Consider the following 22,111-nt stretch of genomic DNA (forward strand, 5'->3'; position numbering starts at 1 on the left):
GTTGCCCATTAGCTATTGAAAAGCTACCCACATATGACTGATCTGATAAGTAGAGACCTGCCGTGGGTCTCCCTAAAAGTGATATGGTGCTGCCTGTTAATGAGGTGCATGTCGCTTATGTGCTGTTGTGAAACACATCGGCGTGTTTTCCTGCCGACGTTCGCGGACAATCCAGCTGAGGGCTTGGGGGGGGGTGGGATGAGTCTGACAGGCTGGCCTTATAATGATATGCTGATGTATTACAATGAGGTTCCTGACGTCTGATGACAGGAAACCTGGCCCACCATCGGCAGGCGGAGTGGACGATCACAAACTAGTTTCACGCCGTCGTGAAAATGGTGCCATATTGCCCACTCACGCCACCGAACACGCTCGATGTCAGAGGGCACGGAGAATCCTTGTCCATGTTTCTGAATGCGAACCTAAAACTCTGATACAATTTGAAGCATCACTATGTTGTTATTGACCTGTGTTCTGTTTTGAGGAATATAAAAGTTTTATTTATTTAGAATATACGTAAAGTCCTGCATCATGCTTTCAAGTTTCAGCCTGCATTAAGGTCTCGTAATTTAAAAGAGTATAATGTATCATAAGAATTAGGTTGGCTGTGGAAAAGGAGAAAGAACAATCCAGAGTACGAATAATTAACTGGGGGAAAGCCAACTTCAATGGGGTAAGAACAGATCTGGGACAAATAAATTGGAGTCAAAGATTGGCAGGAAAAACAGTAGCTGAACAATGGGCTACCTTCAAAGAAGAGAGTGTTTAGGCACAGTCAAAGTATATTTCCTCAAAAGGAAAAGGTATGGCAAAAGCCACCCACAAATCCAGAGCTCCCTGGATGACAAAAGAGATAGAGATTAAGATGAAGAAGAAAAAGTATGCCTATAACAGATATCAGATGGATAATACAATGGGGAACCAGGCTGAATATAGAAGGTTCAGAGGGGAGGTGAAAAAGCAGAGTATGAAAAGAGCCAACATAAAGGGATTCTCAAAGGGCGGGATTTTCCGATCCCGCCAGCATTGAGCATTGTTGTGGGTGGGAAGGGAAAATTCGAAGAGCAGCCAAAAGCCAATTGATTTTTGACCGCTCTCCAAATTTTCCTGTCTATAGTCTTCTGGCTAAAGTCTTCTACAGGCATATCTGTAGTAAAAGGTGGTCAAAGGAGGAGAAGGGCTGATTAGGGACGAAACAGGAGACTTACACATGGAAACTGAGGGCATAGCTGAGGTATTAAATGAATACTTTGCATCTGTCTTTACCAAAGAAAAAGATGCTACTCAAGCCATGGTGCAAGAGGAGATAATTCAGACACTAGGAGGGTTTAAAATTGCTGAGGAGGAGGCATTGGATAGGCTGCCTGTACTTACTGAATAAGGCACCAGGACCGCATGAGATGCAAAAGGATACTGAGGGAAGTGCAGAGGCACTGGCCATAATTTTTCAGTCTTCCTTTGACCCAGGGCTGGTGCTAGAAGAGCAGAGAATGCAAAAGTCATGCCCCTTTTCAAAAGAGGGCAAAAAGATGAGCCTAGCAACTACAGGCCTGTAAGTTTAATGTCAGTGGTTAGGAAACTTCTAGAAACAGTAATTCGGGACAAAATTAAAAATCGCACGGACATAAGTGGATTAATCAAGGAAAGTCAGCATGGATTTCTTTAGGGAAAATTGTGTTTAACTAACTTGCTGGAGTTCTTTGAAGAGGTAACAGAGGGCTGTGCTGTTGATGTGGTGTACGTGGCCTTCCAAAAGGCAATTGCTATGGTGTTGCACAACAGGCTTGTGCGCACAGTTATAGCTCATGGAATAAAATGGAAAGTAGCAACATGGATTCGAAATTAGCTGAGTGGCAGGAAAGAGTACTGATTAATTGATTTTTTTTGGGCTGGAGGAAGGTTTGTAGGGGAGTTTCCCAGGGGTCAGTGTTGGGACCCTTGCTTTTTCCGATGTACATCAATGACCTAGACCTTGGTGTACATGGCACAATTTCAAAACTTGCAGATGATTCGAAACTTGGAAGCGTAGTGAACTGTGAGGAGGATGGTGTTGAACTTCAAAAGGACATGGACAAAGTTGGTGGAATGGGTGGACAGGTGGCAGATGATATTGATGCATGGAAATGTGATTCATTTTGGTAGGAAGAACATAGAGACACAATATAACATAATGGACATAACTCTAAAATAGGGTGCAGGAGCAGAGGGACCTGGGTGTATACGTGTATAAGTCACTCAAGGTGGCAGGACAGGTTGAAAGAGCAGTTAGTAAAGTATACAGCATCCTAGGCTTTATTAACAGGGGAAGAGAGTACAAGAGAAAGGAGGTTTTGTTGAACTTATATAAGACACTAGTTCGGCCTCAGCTGGTGTATTGCATCTAGTTCTGGGTGCCATACTTTAGGAAAGATGAGAAGGCATTAGGGAGAGTGCAGAAAAGATTCACGACAATGGTTCCAGTGAGGAGGAATTTCGGTTATGAAGATAGATTGGAGAAGTTTAGACTGTTTTCCTTGGAAAAGAGAAGGTGGGGAGGAGATTTGATACAGCAGTTCAAAATCATGAACGGTCCAGACAGAGTAGAAAGGGAGAAATTATCCCCACTCATGAAAGGATCAAGAAGGAGAAAGCACAGATTTAAAGTAAGTGGCAGAAGAAACAAAAGTGATATGAAAAAAGAAACATTTTCACGCAGCGAGTGGTTAAGACCTGGGATGCACTATCCGAGTGTTTGGTGGAGGTAGGTTCCATTGAAGCACTAAAAAGGGAATTAAACTGTTAGCTGATAAAGAAGTGTGTGCAGCGTTAGGGGGAAGAAGGCAGAATGGCGTAAAGTGAATAGCTCATTCTGAGAGCTGCTACAGACATGATGGGCCAAATGGCCTCCTGTGCTATAAAAATTCTGTGATTCTGCGATTTTGGTGTAAGTAAGATGGGTAATCATTTTCTTTTTCTGAATAGGTATTGTACAAGAAAGATGCACAAGGCATGCACAGTTACACGGAAATAGTCGATAGACCAGACATCAAAAAAGCCATGCAAACCACCAAGCTGGTTAGCAATGTAAGGAATTGTTTTTGAATGGTACTCAAACTTGTTTTTAATTAACTTTCGCGTTTCTTTCTAGTGAGCATGTTTGGTTTGTGGGATTGTGGGTCAGGAAAAATTGACTGCCAAAATTTGTAATTAAGGACGACATTAGTGGAGTGTTGAGCTATTTTATCATTTCCATTTTGAGTTTTTCTTGAATATCATTGGTATTAATTGACCCCCTATTAATAAAGCCTAGGATGCTGAGGCAGAATTCTGGACAGCCAAAATGATGCCCTACCACATGACCAGGCTTGGGGCTTCCTGCCTGCAATGCTGTCTGCACACATATCTAGTATTTTTTGACATCAGCATAGTAATTTGCTGTACCTGTGAAAAATTCAAATATAATTTCCGATAAGAAATTGCCTTTCTCTATTAACAAAAATATAACCAAATTTTTCATACAACTTAAACTGCTAGTAGATATTAATTTATTTGGTACCACATTAGGACAATCTGTGTATAATGTATAAATTAATGGGCTTTAAACTAAATAGTGGGGGCAAGGGATTAAGTTTGGGAAGATGTGATAAATTAAATAGAGAAGACAAGACAAGAGAGTGAGTTGGAATAAGGGAAATGATGATCAGCGTGGCAGGAAGGCACCAAGTGTACAAACCTAAGAGTGCACCAGCAGATAAGGTTAAAGTTTGCAAAAATATTAAAAAAGCAGAACTAAAGACTCTGAATCTGAATGAATGTAGCATAACAGATGAATTGACAGCACAAATAGAAATAAATATGTATGGTATGATAATCATTACAGAGACATAGCTGCAGGATGACAAAGACTGGGATCTGAATATTTAAAAGTGCATAACATTTAGGAAGGACAGGAAGCTAGGAAAAGGTGGTGGGGTAGCTCTGCTAATTAAGGATGACATTGGTACAATATCAAAAGTTAACCTTGGTTCTGGAGATCAAGATGTAGAATCAGTTTGGGTAGAGATGAGAAATAGTAAAGGTAAGAAGTCACTCATGGGAATGCTTTATAGGCCCCTTAACAGTAATCACACTGTAGGATGGGGTATACAGGAAGAAATAATGGGAATTTGTGAGAAATGTATGGTGATAATATCGGGCGATTTTAATCTACGTATGGGTTGGATAAATAAGATTGGCAAAGGCAGCCTGGATGATGAGTTCATAGTGTTTTCAAGACCATTTCTTAGAGTAGCATATTTTAGAGCCAATCAGAGAGCAGCTATACTAGATCTGGTAATGTACAACAAGACAGGATTAATTAATGACCTCATAGTGAAGGCGTCCCTAGCTAGAAATGATCATAACGTGATTGAATTTCACCTTCAGCTTGAGGGAGAGAGGAATGGATCTAAGACGAGTGTTTTAAACTTAAGGGCAATTATGAGGCCATAAAGACAGAGCTGGCTAAAATGAACTGGGAAATTAGATTAAGGGAAAGGTCAATATAGATGCTGTGGCAGACATTTAAGGAGATATTTTGAAATATTTGGCATATGGAGTATAATGTGGGAAAATGTGAACTTGTCCACTTTGACAGGAAGATTAGAAAAACAGCATATCATTTCAATAGAGAGATTGCTGAACTCGTCCGTGAACCTGTCCATTGTGTCCGTGCTGGTCATCAAGACCCTATCTACTCTAATCCCATTTTACAGCACGTGGCCGGTAGCCTTGTATGCTATAGCATTTCAAGTGTTCATCTAAATACCTTTTACATGTTGTAAGGGTTCCTGCCTCTACCACCCTTTCAGGCACTGAGTTCCAAACATCCCCCCCACCCTCTGGGTGAAAAAACGTTTCCTTCAATCCCTTCAAAACTTCCTGTCCCTTACTTTAAATCTATGTCCCCTGGTTATTGACAACTCCACCAAGAGTACAGAGGGATCTGGGTGTCCTGGTACAAGAATCACAAAAAGTTTTTATGCAGGTAAAGAAATTGATTAGGAAGGAAAATGGAATGTTTCGTTTATTGCAAAGGAAATGGAAAATAGAAGTAGGGAAGTTTTGCTGCAGTTGTCCAGGGTGTTGGTGACATCACATCCGGAGTACTGTGTACAGTTTTGGTCTCCTTATTTGAAGAAGGCTATCATTGCATTAGAAGTAGTTCAGAGAAGGTTCACTCAATTGAGAACTGGGATAGGGGTGTTACCTTATGAGGAAAGGTTGGACAGGTTGGGCCTGTATCCATTGCAGTTTATAGAGTCATAGAGTTTTACAGTACGGAAAGAGGCCCTTCGGCCCATCGTGTCCGTGCCAGTCATCGAGCTCCTATCTACTCTAATCCCATTTTCCAGCACTTGGCCCGAAGCCTTGTTATCTATGGCATTTGAAGTGTTCATCTAAATACTTCTTAAATGCTGTGAAGGTCCCTGCCTTTATCACCCTTTCAGGCAGAGAGTTCCAGATACCCCTCATCCTCGGGTGAAAAATCTTTTCCTCAAATCCCCTCTAAACCTCCTACTCCTTCCTTAAATCTATGCCCCTGGTTATTGACCCCTCCACTAAGGGGAAAAGCTTCTTCCTATCTATGCCCCTCGTAATTTTGTACACCTCAATCGAGTACCCCCTCATTCTTCCCTGCTCTAAGGAAAACAACCCCAGCCTATCTAGTCTCTCTTCATAGCTGAAACACTCCAGCCCAGGCAACATCCTGGTGAATCTCCTCTGCATCTTCTCCAGCACAATCACATCCTTCCTATAGTGTGGTGACCAGAACTGCACACAGTACTCCAGATATGGCCTAACTAAGCTTTATACAGTTCCATCATAACCTCCCTGCTCTTGTATTCAGTGCCTTGACTAATAAAAAGGCAAGTATCCCATATGCCTCCTCAACCGCCTTATCTACCTGCCTTCAAGGATCTAGGGACATGCACACCAGAGGATCAGAGGGATCTTGCACTTCCCGGCGTCCTACCATTCATCATGTACTCCCTTGCCTTGTTAGCTCTCCCAAAATGCATAACCTCACACTTACCATGATTAAGTTCTATTTTCCACTGTTCTGCCATCTGACCAGCCCGTCTATATTGCCCTGCAGTCTAAGGCTTTCCTCCTCGTTACTTACCACACCGCCAATTTTTGTGTCATCTGTGAACTTACTGATCATACCTCCTACATTCATGTCTTGATCAATAATGTACACTACAAACAGCAAAGGACCTAGGACCGAACCCTGCGGAATGCCACAAACTTCCTGCCACAAAAACAACTTTCGACCATCACCCTCTGCCTCGTGCCACCAAACCAATTTTGGGTCCGATTTGTCAAATTGCCCTGGATCCCATGGGCTCTTACCATCTTGACCAGTCTCCCATGCGAGACCTTGTCAAAAGCCTTACAGAAGTCCTTGTAGACTACATCAATTACACTACCCTCATCTACACACCTAGTCACCTCCTCTCAAAATTAAATCAAAATTTGTTAGATATGATCTCCCCCTGACAAAGCCATGCTGACTATCCTTAATTAATCCTTGCCTCTCCAAGTGGAGATTAATCCTGTCCCTCAGAATTTTTTCCAAAAGTTTCCCTACCACTGATGTTAGACTCATTGGCCTGTAGTTCCCTGGTTTGCCCCTACTACCCTTCTTGAATAATGGTAGCACATTAGCTGCCCTCCAGTCCTCTGGCAGAGAGGATTTGAAAAATAATGTCAGGGCCCTGCAGCCTCCTCCCTTGTCTCCCACAGCAGCCTGGGATACATCTCATCTGGGCCTGGGGATTAAGCCTGCTAAAACCGCTAATACCTCCTCCCTCTCAATGCTAATTTGTTCCAACATATCACAGTCCCCCTTCCTGATTTATTTTCCTACATTGTCCTTCTCTATAGCGAATACTGATGTAAAGTACTCATTTAAAACCTCACCTATGTCTTCCAGCTCCTCACAGATTGCTACTTTGGTCCCTAATGGGCCTTATTCTTACCGTGGTTATCCCCTTGCCCCTAATATACTTATAAAACACCTTTGGAATTTCTTTTATTTTACCAGCTGGTGTTTTTACCCACCCCCTCTTTTTTCTCCTGCACTTTCTATACTTGTTTAGGGCTTCTGCTGATTTGAGCCCTCGGTATCTACCATAAACTTTTTTTTTCCTTATCCAATCCTGTACATTCCTTGACATCCAGGGTTCTTTGGATTTGTTGGTCCCACCCTTCACCTTTACGGGAACATGTTGGCTCTGCACTCTCACTATTTCCTTTTTGAATGACTCCCACTGCTCTGATTTAGATTTTCCTACAAGTAACTGCACCCAGTCCACTTTGGCCAGACCCTGTCTTATCATAAATTGGCCTTCCCTAATTCAGAACCTTTTATTTCTTGTCCATCTTTGTCCATTTCCATAACTACCTTAAATCTTACTGAGATATGGCCACGATCACCGAAATGCTCCCCCACTGACACTTCAACCACTTGCCTGGCTTCGTTCCCTAAAACTAGGTCCAGCACCGCCCCTCTCTCATAGGACTTTCTACATGCTGGCTTAAAAAGCTCTCCTGGATACCTTTTAAGAATTCTGCCCCCTATAAGCCTTTCACACTTGGTCTATCCCAGTTAATATTTGGGAAGTTGAAATCCCCTACAATTCTTACCCTATTATTTTGACATTTCTCTGAGATTTGTCTACATATCTGCCTTTCTATCTCTCCCTGACTGTTTGTTTGGGGTCCATAGTATACTCCCAGTAATGTGATTGCTCCTTTTTTGTTCTTAAGTTCAAACCATATGGCTTCATTTGAAGAACCTTCTAAGATACCATTCCTCCTTACTGCAGTAATTGACTCCTTGATCAACATTGCGACACCACCCCATCTTTTACACCCCCCCCCCCCCCCCCCCCGGGTCTCACCTGAAGATTCTATATACCCCGGAATATTGAGCTGCTAGTCCTGCTCCTCCCTCAACCATGTCTCCATGAAAGCAATGATATCATATCCCCATGTGTTAATCAACACCCTCAACTCATCTATTCCCCAACCGCCTCCTCTTCAGCATGGACGTCCAATCCCTCTACACCTCCATCCCCCACTGGGATGGTCTGAAGGCTCTCCGCTTCTTCTTCGAACAATCCCCATCCACCACTACTCTCCTCCGTCTGGTTGAACTTGTTCTCTCACTGAACAATTTCTCCTTAAACTCCTCTCACTTCCTCCAAATAAAAGGTGTGGCTATGGGTACCCGCATGGGCCCGTTATGCCTGTTTTTATGGGGTATGTGGAACATTCCTTGTTCCAGTCCTACTCTGGCCCCCTCCCACAACTCTTTCTCTGGTACATCGATGATTGCTTCGGTGCTGCTTCATGTTCTCAACTGGACCTGGAAAATTTTATTAATTTTGCTTCTAATTTCTACCCCTCCATCATTTTCACATGGTCCATCTCTGACACTTCCCTTCCTTGACCTCGCTATCTCAATTTCCGGTGATAGACTGTCCACCAATATCCATTACAAGCCTACCGACTCCCACAGCTACCTCGACTATAGCTCCTCACACCCCGCTTTCTGTCAGGACTCCGTCCCATTCTCTCAGTTCCTTCGCCTCCGTCACATCTGTTCTGATGATGCCACTTTCAAAAACAGTTCCTCTGACATGTCTTCCTTCTTCCTTAACCGAGGTTTTCCACCCACAGTGGTTGACAGGGCCCTCAACTGTGTCCTGCCCATCTCCCGCACATCCGCCCTCACACCTTCCTCTCCCTCCCAGAACCATGATAGGGTCCCCCTTGTCCTCACTTATCACCCCACCAGCTCCACATTCAAAGGATCATCCTCCGCCATTTTTGCCAACTCCAGCATGACGCCACCATCAAACACATCTTCCCTTCACCCCCCCGGCGGCATTCATATCATCACCTTCAACACCACTTTGTCCTTTTGTCTATGACATCTTTTGGCTATCTCTACCTAATACTGGCCTTCTATCCAGCTCTACTTGTCCCACCCCCCCTTAAACTAGCTTATATTTAATCTCTTTTCTATTTTTCCTTAGTTCTGTTGAAGAGTCATATGGACTCGAAACGTTAACTGTATTCCTCTCTGCAGATGCTGTCAGACCTGCTGAGTTTTTCCAGGTACTTTTATTTTTGTTTTGCCCTCAACTCATCTGCCTTACTTGCAAAACTCCTGGCATTAAAATAAATGTCATCCAGCTTTGCCATGTCGCCTTGTGCCCTAACTTGACTAAATATGCTCTGCCTTCCAGACTGACTTGGTTTTTCTTCTATACTTGTCTGTACATCACCCCCTACTATACCCCCACTCCGTATATCACCCCCCTACAAAATTAGTTTAAAATCCCACGAACATCTCTGGCAAACACCCCCCCCGCAAGGATGCTGGTCCCGTTCCAGTTCAGGTGTAACCCATCGGACTTGTACAAGTCCCACCTTTCCCAGAACTGGAGCCAGTGATCCAGGAATCTAAAGCCCTCCCTCCTGCACCAACTCTTCAGCCATACATTCGTCTGCTCTATCCGCCTATCCCTATACTCACTAGCAGGTGGCACTGGGAGTAGTCCAGAGATTTGAGGTCCTGCTTTTGAACCTGCTACCTAGCTCCCTAAATTCTTGTTGCAGGACCTTACCCCTCTTTCGACCTATGTCGTTGGTACCAATGTGAACCATGATCCCTGACTGTTTGCCCTCCTCATTCAGAATGCCCTGCAGCATTTCAATGACAACTTTGACCCTGGCCCCAGGGAGGCAACACTCCATCCTGGAATCACGTCTGCGGCCACATGCCTGTGGCCCTCACTATTGAGTCTCCTACCACTATTGCTCTTTCTCTCTTTCTCCTCTTCCCTTGCGCAGCAGGGCTTTGGCTGCACTCCCCAGAGGAACCGTCACTCTCACCATTTTCCAACACACAAAAATTGTTCTTGAGTGAAATGCGCTCTGGGGCTTTCCTGACAACTTGCCTGCCTCCCTTCTTCTGACTGGTGGTCACCCATTCCTTCTCTGACTGCACTTCCTTAAACTGCAGGATGACCACGTCAAAAAATCTGCTAGCCACAAAGCTCTCAGCCTCGTGGATGCACTGCTGTGCCGCCAGCCGATGCTCAAGCTCTGAAACCCGACGCTCAAGCTGGTCAAATCGGTGGCACTTCCTGTAAATGTGGTCATCCAGACTTGCCAGGAGTGTCTAAGACTTCCCACATTCTGCAGGCCATGCAACACACCAGACTGAGCTTCCCTTGCCATACCTTTAGTTAAAATACTCTTACCCTAAATTTAAGCCAAATGCTTGATGCAAACCTGGGACGATTTTGCCCCTGATCTCCTGGCCACCAGGAATGAGAAGAATGAGAGGTGAACTTATTGAAATGTATAAGATCTTGAGGGGACTTGACAGACTGGATGCTGAGAGGATGTTTCCCCTTGTAGGAGAGACTAGAACTAGGAGAGACAGTTTAAAAATAAGGGGTCTCCCATTCAAGATGGATATGAGAAGAAATTTTTTCTCTGTGGGTCTTGAATCTTTGGAGCTCACTTTCCCGGAGACTGGTGGAGGCACGGTGATTGAAAAATTTTAAAGCAGAAGTAGGTAGATTTTTGACTAATATGAGAGTCGAAGGTTATCGGAGGTGGGCAGAATATGGAGTTGAGGCTATAGTCAGATCGGCCATGATCCTACTGAATAGCGGAGCAGGCTCGAGGGGCCAAATGGCCTCCTCTGCTACTAATTCGTATGTTCATATGTTAAGTGTCATCAAGAGTTGCACAAACTGCAAGAAGGGGAGGTATTTTCTCAGAAAGGTTAAGGCCTGTCATGGGACCATATGCAGATCCTGAGCCCACCTGGGTGGCCGCTAGTAAAATGGTCCGGTGGCAGCACTGCATCAGGGAGCCATTCCTCTGTAGCTCTTTGGCATTTTACTGCCACCTGGCCACCCTCCCCCAGGTCCTAGCCCATCACCTGGGGGCTGGTAAAATCTTGGCCAAGATCTTTGATTATCAGAAATATGCACAGTACCATCTTTCCCTGAGTTGTGACATGTTGTGGAATATTGATTATGAGACCCCACTGTGCTTTCTATTAATGAGCAGGATTTAATCTCCCTGAAGCACATCCCCTGTCCCATCCATGAGGAGGTGCGACTGAATTAAGTGCCACGCAGGCATTCAACTGGCTGACGTCAGGCTTTCCCCATGATTTAGGACCCTGGTTGCGGAAGTTTTGCCTGGTGTGAGCTGCTGGTCAATCTGAGGTCGGCAGCTCCATTGCCGGCAGCAGACAGTCGGAGAATCGGTCACTGCTCATTACCTTACCTTATTTATTTAGCTGTCTGACATTCTTTATTCACTTGAATGTTGGCAGTCAGAAAGAGATCAGGATGAAGTGTTTTTTTTTATCAATTATAGTGACAAATTATTGAATTGCTAATTATTTACAATCAATGAAGAAGTGCCATCAAAGCTACTTTTTTAGCATCTTATCCAACTTCTATCTCACAACCATTTTTTGGTAAACTTGCCACAATATACTGTGCTTTTCAGATACAACGTGAAAGTATCTCTTCTACTTAGATTATTTCTGATCATTAAAAATGGCCACAAATTCTAAAGTGCAACAGCAATAAACATATGATATAAATTACTTTTTCTCCTCTTACTAATTTTTGCAATTCATGTCAACAGTGTTATCAGCTTTTCCAGTGCGAAGAAGCATAAATTATGGATCATGTGAAGCTCCTAAATTATGTTGCTGATAAAGGGTGATGCCAGGACATGTAATACCTATTTCAATTAAGCTTACTAGACAGATCAGTTTATTGTTTTTTAATGCTTATCTTGTGTTTTGAGTAGCATTTATTGATTTATTAGAAAATAAACAGGAGAAAAGACTTGCGTCGTCATCATGTCCTTAGGAAGACTGAAACATTTTACAATCCTTATGTTGCTTTTGAAGTGTAATCACTGTTGTACAAACAAAGACAACAAAATGTTTAAAGCAAGGTACCGTAAGCAACAAATTAATAAATGACCAGATAATTTATTGTTGGTAGCACTGAGAGAAATGGCAGCCAAGAGATCGGGGCGGAATCGTCCCAGATTTGCACTAAGTGCGGTTTTACCCGCCTGCTGCAATGGTGGCTTTTCTTGCCGTGTTGTCCCAAACCCACCGCATTAATTGTGCATTCCCGGGAAACATGCTGTTCCCATGGTGGGCGGGCTCCCATTTGCCTGCCATGCCTTCACCATGCTGCTGCATCATGCCTGGCGCCATATTTAAAGCACAGCCACATGCACACTTCTCAGTGCTTCCTGCCCATGACTGCTACAAAGAGGACATGGCCCTGAAAGGCATAAAGACTGCAGCCTCCAGGTTCAATGATATATCCCTCAAGCGCCTTTTGAACGCAGTGGAGGCTTACCATGGAAATCCTCTACCCCGACTCTGGCTGCAGGATGAGCAGCAACACCGCCAATCCGGTTGGGAGGCAGTAGCAATGATGGTCAGCACCAAAGCCCTGCAAAAGAGGACAGCCATCCAGTGCCATAAGAGGATGAATGATCTCCTCCGTTCCGCCAAGGCAAGTCACTCTTCTCATTGCTCTTAAGACACACACTCACGAACCCATCACACATCCACAGGGCCCTCACTCACTACCAGTTCAAGATACATCACCATTCACTCTCTCATACACACCTTCATTGTCCTCATCCCGTCTGTGCGACCACTCACTGCCTACACATGCCAAGCTTACTTATCATCTGTCCTGGCAGGCATCTTGCTTACCCTCTCTCCATCTCTATTTATGCAGAACAAGCGGGCACACAACAAGACGGAGAGGTCGCTTACCGGTGGAGGAATGCCTGAAATCAAGGTACTCAAGGACTTTGAAAACAGAGCCATCCAGCGAGGATCTGGACCGTTTTTGTGCTGACAGTGAGGTCGGCGGTGGTCTACCAAGTGAGGATGCAGCAGTGCAACATCCATCAGGCAACCATGCTATGAGTGATGTCTACTGTTTCACAGGCCATTACCATGCAGTAATTATCTCTCTTTGCTTTCGCAGGCACATCTGCCAAACAGCCGACAGAGTCCACGATCTAGGGCCTCCAATCAAGCCCCAAAGAAACCTCTGAAGAGGAATCTGAAGACACCCTCCCTGAAGACCCATCACAGCACTCACCCACACCCTCCACCAGCGCAGAGACACACATCTCGGTGGGACCTAGCTTTAGAGTAGCCACATGATCACAACCTGGTGAGCATGATCACGCTTTCTGACCCACAGCAGGTGGAGGCAGGGACTTCCCATGTCTCCGGTACTCGGAGGACTGCTGGAGGCCAGAAATTTGCTGAGTTTGAATTAGATGACGAGCCTCTGGACTCAGTCATGTCACAGTTGCTGGAGCTGCAAAGGCAAGCCCGAGAACATCAGGAAGGGATGTCTGCTGCACTCCTTAGGTTGCAGGGCATGATGGGGGATTCTGTCTGCCTTCACTCTGAGGTGATAGCGCCGGCATGTCTACACACTGAGGTCAACACTGGTAGGATGGCAGCCCCACTGGAGACCATGTTCCAGAACGTTTCTCTTGCACAGTTGCATGAGCTGAACTCCATCGCTGACACCATAGTTGGCCTACGGTGCACACCCTGGGGCCAACCACCCAAGTGACTCCAGGAGTGTCTAGCTCATCCGAATCCCCTCTTGCTGTGACTCCAGCTCCACAGCTCAAGGAAGGTGCCTCACAGCAGGCCCCCAAAAGCAGGCCAGGGTCCTCCAGATCTCGGCCCTCCAGAGGGCACCTGTCAAGGTCATCAGGCTGCCTCCACCCCCGTTGTGGATATCCGGGATGCACCTAGATGTAGCAGCAGGGTTAAGGCTAGGAAGATGTAATTGCACAGCCTGGGCACGGGTGTTAATCACTTGTACATAAAGTTCACTATTGTCAGTAAACTCCCAAGAATGTCTCCCTGCCTATGGCTCCTTTTTCTGATGAGCAGTGTTCATGTCACTCAGATGTGAAGCCTTTCTGCACAAGATAAAGGCAGGTGTCTCAGTCCAGAGCCTATTCCCTGTGCTTTGAGCAGCCTTCAGTCCAAAGTGATGGTCTGGCCTCACACCCCCTGGGCACATTACTGATGCCTGCGCCTCGGTGGTGCTTATCATTGCTGCCAGAATGTCCTGGGCGGGTGTCACAGAGTCATTCTCCCTGTGTGCTCTCAGCACCTTTGAGTTGGGGCTGGCCCCCAATCTCTTCAGCATCTATGACCAGTGATGCTGTGCTCCTGAAGGGCTCAGGTGCTGAAGGCTGATAAAGGATCAGATGCTTTTAAAGTTTCATGGCTGTGTCTCTATGATATGACCCTGATCACAGAGCGCAAGCGGGCTGCACCCTGGCCAGACAGGAGTCAGACATTCTCAGGGGCTGTGTGTGAAGATCTATGGAGTGTCCTCACTGCATGTCGTCATCATCCTCCTGTAATCTAGCGACTGTTAGGGCCTCCACTGCATCTCCATGACAAGAGCATCCTCACAGAGGGTATGTGCCTGACATAAGCCAGACTGAAGTCAAACGTTTCTAGGTGCAATGTGAGGTTCTTATGTTGCCTTCTCACTGCATGTCATCATCAGCCTCTGCAAATCTAGCAGAGGGCCTCTCGAGCATGCCTGCCTCGTCTGGCCAGTGCGAGGGCCTCATCGTTGTCATCGTCGCCTTCGAGGACCACCTCACCCTCACCTGTCGACATCCTCCTCATTGGAGGAGACCGCCAGCTCCCCCATCTCCTCCTCAGCCAGCTCCTCTCCCCTTTGGAGCGCCAGGCTGCAAAGGGCGATGATGCGTGACGCCCTCTGTGAACTGTATTGCAGGGCTCCACCAGACCGGTCCAGGCACTGGAACCTCATTTTCAGCATCCCGATGGCTTACTCCATCAAGTTGGGAGTTGCAGCTGTGAAAGTGACAGCAGCGCTCAATTTCTACGTCAGTGGCTCCTTTCAGGGCTCCACAGGTGACCTCTGTGGGGTATCATGAGACGTCACCCACAAATGCATCTGTGAGGTCACGGATGCCATCTTCGCGAGGACACCCAACTTTGTGCATTTCGACCAGGACCAAGACAACCAGGATGCAATAGCGATTCGATTTGCCCACATCCCGGGTTTCCCACAGGGACAGGGTGCCATCGACTGCATTCACGTGGTGTTCAGATCTCCGTTGCAACACATAGTCAGCTATGTCAACTGAAAGGGATTCCAATCACTGAATGTGTAGCTGGTGTGTGATCACCACAAACACATCACTACAGGTCTGGGCATGGTTTCCAGGGTGTGCTCATAACTCCTACATTCTCAGACGATCACAGATCCCTGACATTTTCCAGGGTCCACAGAGGCTGCAGGGATGGCTCCTCAGGGACAAGGGCTACCTGCAAAGAACATGGCTGATAACGCCTGTGCGCAGCCTCAGACTGAAGGTATAGCGTTATCAGCCATGTTCTTTGCAGGTAGCCCTTGTCCCTGAGGAGCCATCCCTGCAGCCTCTGTGGACCCTGGAAAATGTCAGGGATCTGTGATCGACTGAGAATGTAGGAGTTATGAGCACTCCCTGGAAACCATGCCCAGACCTGTAGTGATGTGTTTGTGGTGATCACACACCAGCTACACATTCAGTGATTGGAATCCCTTTCAGTTGACATAGCTGACTATGTGTTGCAACGGAGATCTGAACACCACGTGAATGCAGTCGATGGCACCCTGTCCCTGTGGGAAACCTGGGATGTGGGCAAATCGAATCGCTATTGCATCCTGGCTGTCTTGGTCCTGGTCGAAATGCACAAAGTTGGGCGTCCTCGCGAAGATGGCATCCGTGACCTCACAGATGCATTTGTGGGTGACGTCTCATGATACCCCACAGAGGTCACCTGTGGAGCCCTGAAAGGAGCCACTGACGTAGAAATTGAGCGCTGCTGTCACTTTCACAGCCACTGACAGTGGATGCCCTCCATGTCCACATGGCTCCAAATCCTGCAGTAGCTGGCAGATATGACTGACCAGTTCCCTAGACATGCGCAGTCTTCAGCAACACTGGCTTTTGGTCATCTGCAGGAATGAAAGGCGGTGTGTATAGACGCTGGGTCTAGCTAGAAGTTGACCAGTGACAGCTCGCTGTGCTTCTTCAGTGGTGTGTGCGGGAGCCCCACCCGCCCCTTCTTCCAGAGGGTGCTGCTCCTCCCTCTGTGCAGCTGGGTGCCTCAGTCGTGCTCTTCTCTGTCATCTTCGCTCTGTATGCCACGAGGAATATAGCTAATTTACCAGGCTCCATGCTCCTGATGTACTCTTCCTGCAGGATGAAAGAGAGAGACGCATGGATTAGCATCCCACCTTGGTCAAATATGAAGGCCCCTTAACACATTCTGGAGAGTGCGGGCCACCACTTGGGTGGCCAGAGATTAGTGCGCTGCATGGCTACCTGAAACCCCACCCTCCTCCGCTCCACTCCACCTGACCGATTGGTGGCAGCTTTGCCAATTGGACTGCATGTTGTGCTCTCAGCTCAGGCGCAGGCATTCTCCTAACCCGCACTGCAAAGCTGCACTGTTAGCTTGAACCATGGGGGAGACTGGTCCAAGCTGGAATGATGACATTGCAAGGGGCTGTGAGCACCTCCACCAGTGACTGCTCCATGGCCAGCCTTAACAAGGAGATTGTACAACGTGCCCAGTCATCCAAATGTTCTGCAGTCCACTAAAACACTCATTAGTTTGCAGTCTGTGCCCAAGGGGTGAAAAGCTCTGGAGCATTTGGTGGCACTTTGATGCCTGTGTTGCTTCAGTGGGCAGAGAAGCTAGAGGACCGACTCCAATCATATCCAAGTGGCTGCAGCTGAACTGGCTCAGCTGTGGAGGAATGGTCACTTGATACAAGGTGTCCTTAATGTGTGGCCTCTCCCCTTGCCCGTTTCTCCTCCCCCCTCCCCAACGCGGCATGTGCTTGTGCACTACCTTCAAACACAGGGCAGCCTTTGGCATCTTCCCCCCCCCCCCTCACCCCCAATGTTGCCTCAGCCGCAGAGCAGTCTTTTCCCCCACCATGCCCCCCAACGTGCCTCAATGTTGAAGTCCAACAGGCATCCCCCACGAGCACTGTGCACCCACCTCTGAGTTCTCCTGAAAGTGCAGCCTGCCTTTTATATGCTGTTGTGAAACACGTCAGCTGCAATCACGCCGACGTGGGTGGATGATCCAGTGGCAGGGGATGAATCCGGCGGGCTAGCCTTATGTGATATGCTGGTGTATTACAATGACATTCCCAACGTCTGATGACGGGAAATGCGGCCTGCCATCAATAGGCTGAATGGACAATCACAAACTGGTTTCACATTGTCATGAAACTGATTTTTGGCCTTCTCGCCATATTGTCACTCATGCCACCGACACCAGTGGACATGGATGATTCTGCCCCCGGAAAGCGCTCTATTCCTCTTTGAAAGATTCCATGGCACTACTTAGAAATGAGTAGGTAGATGGGTTAGAGTTTCACATGTCATTTCAAAGACTGCATCTTTGATGATTGGGCACTCCCACATTACTGGATTGAAATGTCAGCCTTGGCTATATGCGTAATAAGGCTTTGAACCTGTAACCTTGTGAGCTAGAATTGAGTGTGTTACCAAGTTGGTACGTTATTTTAAAAGCAAAAAACTGTTACTGCCTGTGAGGTTATTTCACATTCTGATCTCTCACTCAGAGAGGTTTTATTTTGTGTAATCAATGATTTAAGCTGGAATATACCTGAATGGGAAATAGGTGTGATAAACTGGTACCAATATAATTTCCACACCCATTTATTGGCCAAATTATTATTAGTGATTTTTTTTTAAAAATCCATTAATTAACTACAATTGTTTTGCTGCATTTATTGCAGTAATATCGTCAATAAGTAGCTAAAAGGGAACAAGATGGAGTGTAGTCCCAGTGGAATAAGTTAATAGACTCCAATTGTTAGTCATTTGTATAATTATTAAAGTATTCCAGTTTCATTTCTTGACTGTGAAGGCCATGAGCTCATAGTAGACTTGGCATCAAAGTCTTAGCAGCCTCATTCTCTTGTATTTTATCACCTGTTCAGTCCTCTTAAATGTGATGATATGTCAGTACAGTATAATGAAAAACTTCAGAAAAGATTGCCCTTACTGAACAGCTTTATGTAGTAGACTAGGAAAGTGGCTGTTCCTGTGAAGCGTATGTAGTCACAAGCTGCAGTGCATTCATGGGCCAATTTTTCTTCTACGTGGAAATTAGATTGGACAGTGTTCACATTGAAGCACTGATGCAATATGGAAATTATTCGTCATTGTTACAAAATTAGTTTAGTGCCAAGCAATCATTCATGTCCATTCATCTTACAGGAACTGTAGAGTCAAGGAAACCTAATCCCAAATAACTGTACTTTCTATGTGGGGCAAACTGATTATTGTTGAGATAACTAAATGTCATTATTGATTTCCAGTGGTGGACAAGTGACGGGATTCCAATTTGACAGAAACATACATTTGCATCTTAGATGCTTTATTAATTGAACTTGATATATCTTTGCAGGTTGCATATAAAAACCATGCTAAAGCAACAGCATCTATGAAAACATCTGTCATAGGTAGAACAGACATTGAGCACGCGAAGGAGGTTTCCAAAATTACTAGCCAAGTAAGTCCTTCGAATTGAAGATTCTTTTGTTAGCAGAAGCAAATCACTCCATTTTGTTTTGTGATCTATGTGCTTTATCAGATTTAAGAGCACCAAGCCTATTGATATCCCAAATTGTGGGAATCCAAGTGAGTAAAGCAAAGTGGCTTCATACTGTCCACATTTGAAAAACCAGCTTCTTTTAATAAACATCCTCTTGATGTTTAAAAATAAACAAAATGGTTAAATATTTTTATATTTTTAAATCAAAGTTTGTTAAATTAACAGTGAAGGCCTGGCCTGAATGCTAGATGTACAAATTGTAATTTGCAATAACTATCCTAGTTAATATTTCCTAAATTTTAAAATGGTTGGCTTTCATAATTCTGGTGTCTTGAAATTTAAAGTATATACCAGGACACTTTTTAATTAAAATAAATCTCAATTTTCACCAAACCTAGTTGTTAAAATTAATGTATGTGTAAGATTTTTATATAAGAATTTTTGGAGGCAGCAGCTTGGTAAAGTAAAAATAAAACAGAAACACAAAATGCTGGCAACACTGAGTAGGTCAGTCAGCATATTTAAGGAAAAAAGGCATGTCATGACAATTTGGATTTATATACTTCAACAGAATACTGGTTATTGATGTAATTCAACATGTGGTGCCCTGGTGTCCACATTGGTTCAAAGCAACAACTTGAGTTCTTGTTCTTGCATGTGCTGTTAGGAGAAAATATATATCGTTCGTGAGGCATTGGAAATAAAATGGCAACTTACAGAGTAGTCTTATGTTCTTTCCAGAATCCAGAGAATAGCTTGGAGAAGGTGATTTTAAAGACAAGTGCACGGGAGGAAGAGCTTCTTCTGTGAAGCTGACAACCTGGGAAGACTTTGATCAGATACATTGAAGAGCTCCAGCCATGGCCATTGTGAGAATGCTGTTCAAAGCACTTCTCTCAGAGAGTGCTATCACTACTTGACGGGTGATCGCCAATTTGTTGGAGGCACTTCATCTGTCTAGCATTTCATTTACCTTCCTGCTTGACAGCCTTCACTACAGCATGGGAGCAGTTTGTGCAGCACCAGCTTCCACTTATGTGGACGGGCAGAGACCACACCACCACCAGCAGTGGCACCAGCTGCCTTCTCCTCAGCCACATGCCCCTCCACAGGATAGAGGAGGTGCCTGGAAGGAGGCAAGCTCCCAACATGGCCTACAGGCTCTCTCAACATGCCTGAGCACCGTTGTCTCTGGAGGCTCAGATTCTCACAACAGGTGGCTGCTGACATCTGCAGCCTCCTGGAACAAAACCTCCTTCCAGTGGAGCAGATGGGCATGCATTGCCAGTGGCTGTCAAGCTGCTTGTCAGTGGAGAAAAACCCCTCCAGGGCCTCTGCCCCTCTCTAAGTTGTGTGCTCTTTTCTCCAAGGAGAGAAAGCAGTGAGGTGTGAGTGTTGGCTGCTCAGTTGAGGATGTGTATGCTCAAGAGAAAGAGAGAGGCATGAGTATAGCTGCAGGGTGTCTTGCCTTGGGGTGTGCTGTGCAGGAGAATGCTTGGGAAGGCAGAGTTATGAGACTTGGCTCTGAAATTGTTGTGCCACTTGTTCCGATCCCAGCTTATGTTAATACTGGACAAGTCAGATCCCAGAGTGAAACCTGGCTTGATAGATCCTAACTTTGTTTTTTTTTTTAAGAAACCACGGAGGAAAGTTACTGAACAAATTCACAGGAATTACTAATGAACTTTTAAGAATAAAGAATAAAACATTTATCAAACAAGGAAAATGAACTATATTGCACCACACAAATAAAATCGGAAAGCTTTCAATGCAAACACCAGAAAATGTTTCAAACTCTTGCCATTCTTTTTATCCCAGCTATCTCTTTACAGACATGTACAAATTCGGAAAGATAAAACAATTTACCATATATATCTTATACTCTAATATTCGGGGTAAGTATGCAGTACATGTGAACCGGCTGGCAAACCGTGGTCAGACACACCACAGTCCAAAGTAAATGGCAGATGCAACCAAAGCAGATTCTATGGATTTCTCAACAGCCCACCCAGACACTTGTCACACTGTGAGCCAGGCGGTCTCACTGAAACTCTGTCTTTCTCACGAGGGCTTCCAATCTCCGCACTTGAACTTGGTGGGGAAACTATTGGAAGCAATTCTGAGGGACAGAATTAATCTACACTTGGAGAGGCAAGGATTAATCAAGGACAGTCAGCATGGTTTTGTTGAGGGGAGGTCATGTCTGACCAATTTGATTGAATTTTTCAAAGAGGTGACCAGGTGTGTTGACGAGGGCAATGCATTTGACATAGTCTACTTGGACTTCAGCAAGGCTTTTGATAATGAAGGTAAGAGCCCATGGGACCCTAGGCAATTTGGGAAATTGGATCCAAAATTGGCTGAATGGCAGGGTGATGGTGGAGGGGTGTTTTTGTGACTGGATGCCTGTGTCCAGTGGGGTTCTACAAGGATCGGTATTGGGTCCCTTGTTGTTTGTGGTAAAAATAAACAATTGAATGTGGGAGGGTTGATCAGTAAGTTCGCGAATGACATGAAAATTGGTGGGGTGGTAAATATGAAGGAAGATAGCCTTAGATTACAGGAGGATATAAATGGGCTGATCAGTGGTAAATGGAATTTAATCTGGATAAGTGTGAGGTGATGCACTTGGGCAGGACAAACAAGGCACACGAATACACGATGAATGAAAGGACCCTGGGAAGTACCAAGGATCAGATGGACCTTGGTCTGCATGTCCACTGGTCCCTTTTGGTAGCGGGACAGGTAGATAAGGTGGTTAAGAAGGCATATGGGATACTTGCCTTTATTAGCTGAGGCATAGAATATAAGAGCAGGGAGGTTATGCTGGAACTTATAAAACGCTGGTTAGGCCACAGCTAGAGTATTACGTGGAATCCGCATTATAGGAAGGATGTGATTGCACTTGAGAGAGTGCAGAGGAGATTTACCAGGATGCTGCTTTAGTTATGAGGATAGATTGGATAGACTGGGGTTATTTTCCATGGAGCAGAGGAGATTGAAGGGGAAAATGATTGAGGTATATAAAATTAAGAGGAGCATATATAGGGTAGACAGGAGGAACTTTTCCCCTTGGTGGAGGGATCATTAACCAGGGGGCATAGATTTAAGGTAAGGGGCAGGCGGTTTAGAGGGAATGTGAGGAAGAATTTTTTCACCCAAAGGGTGGTGGGAATCTGGAACTCACTGCCTGAAAGGGTGGTAGAGGCAGGAACCCTTAACATTTAAGAAGTGTTTGGATGTGCACTTGTGATGCCATGGCAATACAAGGCTAAGGGCCTAGTGCTGGCAAATGGAATTAGAACAGTTAGGTACTTTTTTTGACGGGTGCAGACT

General features: G+C 45.4%; 1 protein-coding gene across 8 annotated transcripts in view; it reads left to right on the forward strand.

Moving 5' to 3' along the window:
* nebl (nebulette) overlaps positions 1–22,111 on the forward strand; it is a 372,808-nt gene that overhangs the window by 259,653 nt on the left and 91,044 nt on the right. For 5 of the 8 annotated variants that reach the window (XM_041183729.1, XM_041183732.1, XM_041183733.1 and 2 more), the window contains exons 6-7: positions 2,962–3,063; positions 18,629–18,733. The exons of 2 other annotated variants lie outside the window; for them this stretch is intronic. In XM_041183729.1, the coding sequence (XP_041039663.1) occupies positions 2,962–3,063; positions 18,629–18,733 (207 nt within the window). The remainder of the gene's footprint in view (positions 1–2,961; positions 3,064–18,628; positions 18,734–22,111) is intronic. One more of the 8 variants, XM_041183731.1, reaches the window with a different exon arrangement.

This window comes from Carcharodon carcharias, chromosome 3, assembly GCF_017639515.1.
Source record: "Carcharodon carcharias isolate sCarCar2 chromosome 3, sCarCar2.pri, whole genome shotgun sequence".
Taxonomy (NCBI): Eukaryota; Metazoa; Chordata; class Chondrichthyes; order Lamniformes; family Lamnidae; genus Carcharodon; species Carcharodon carcharias.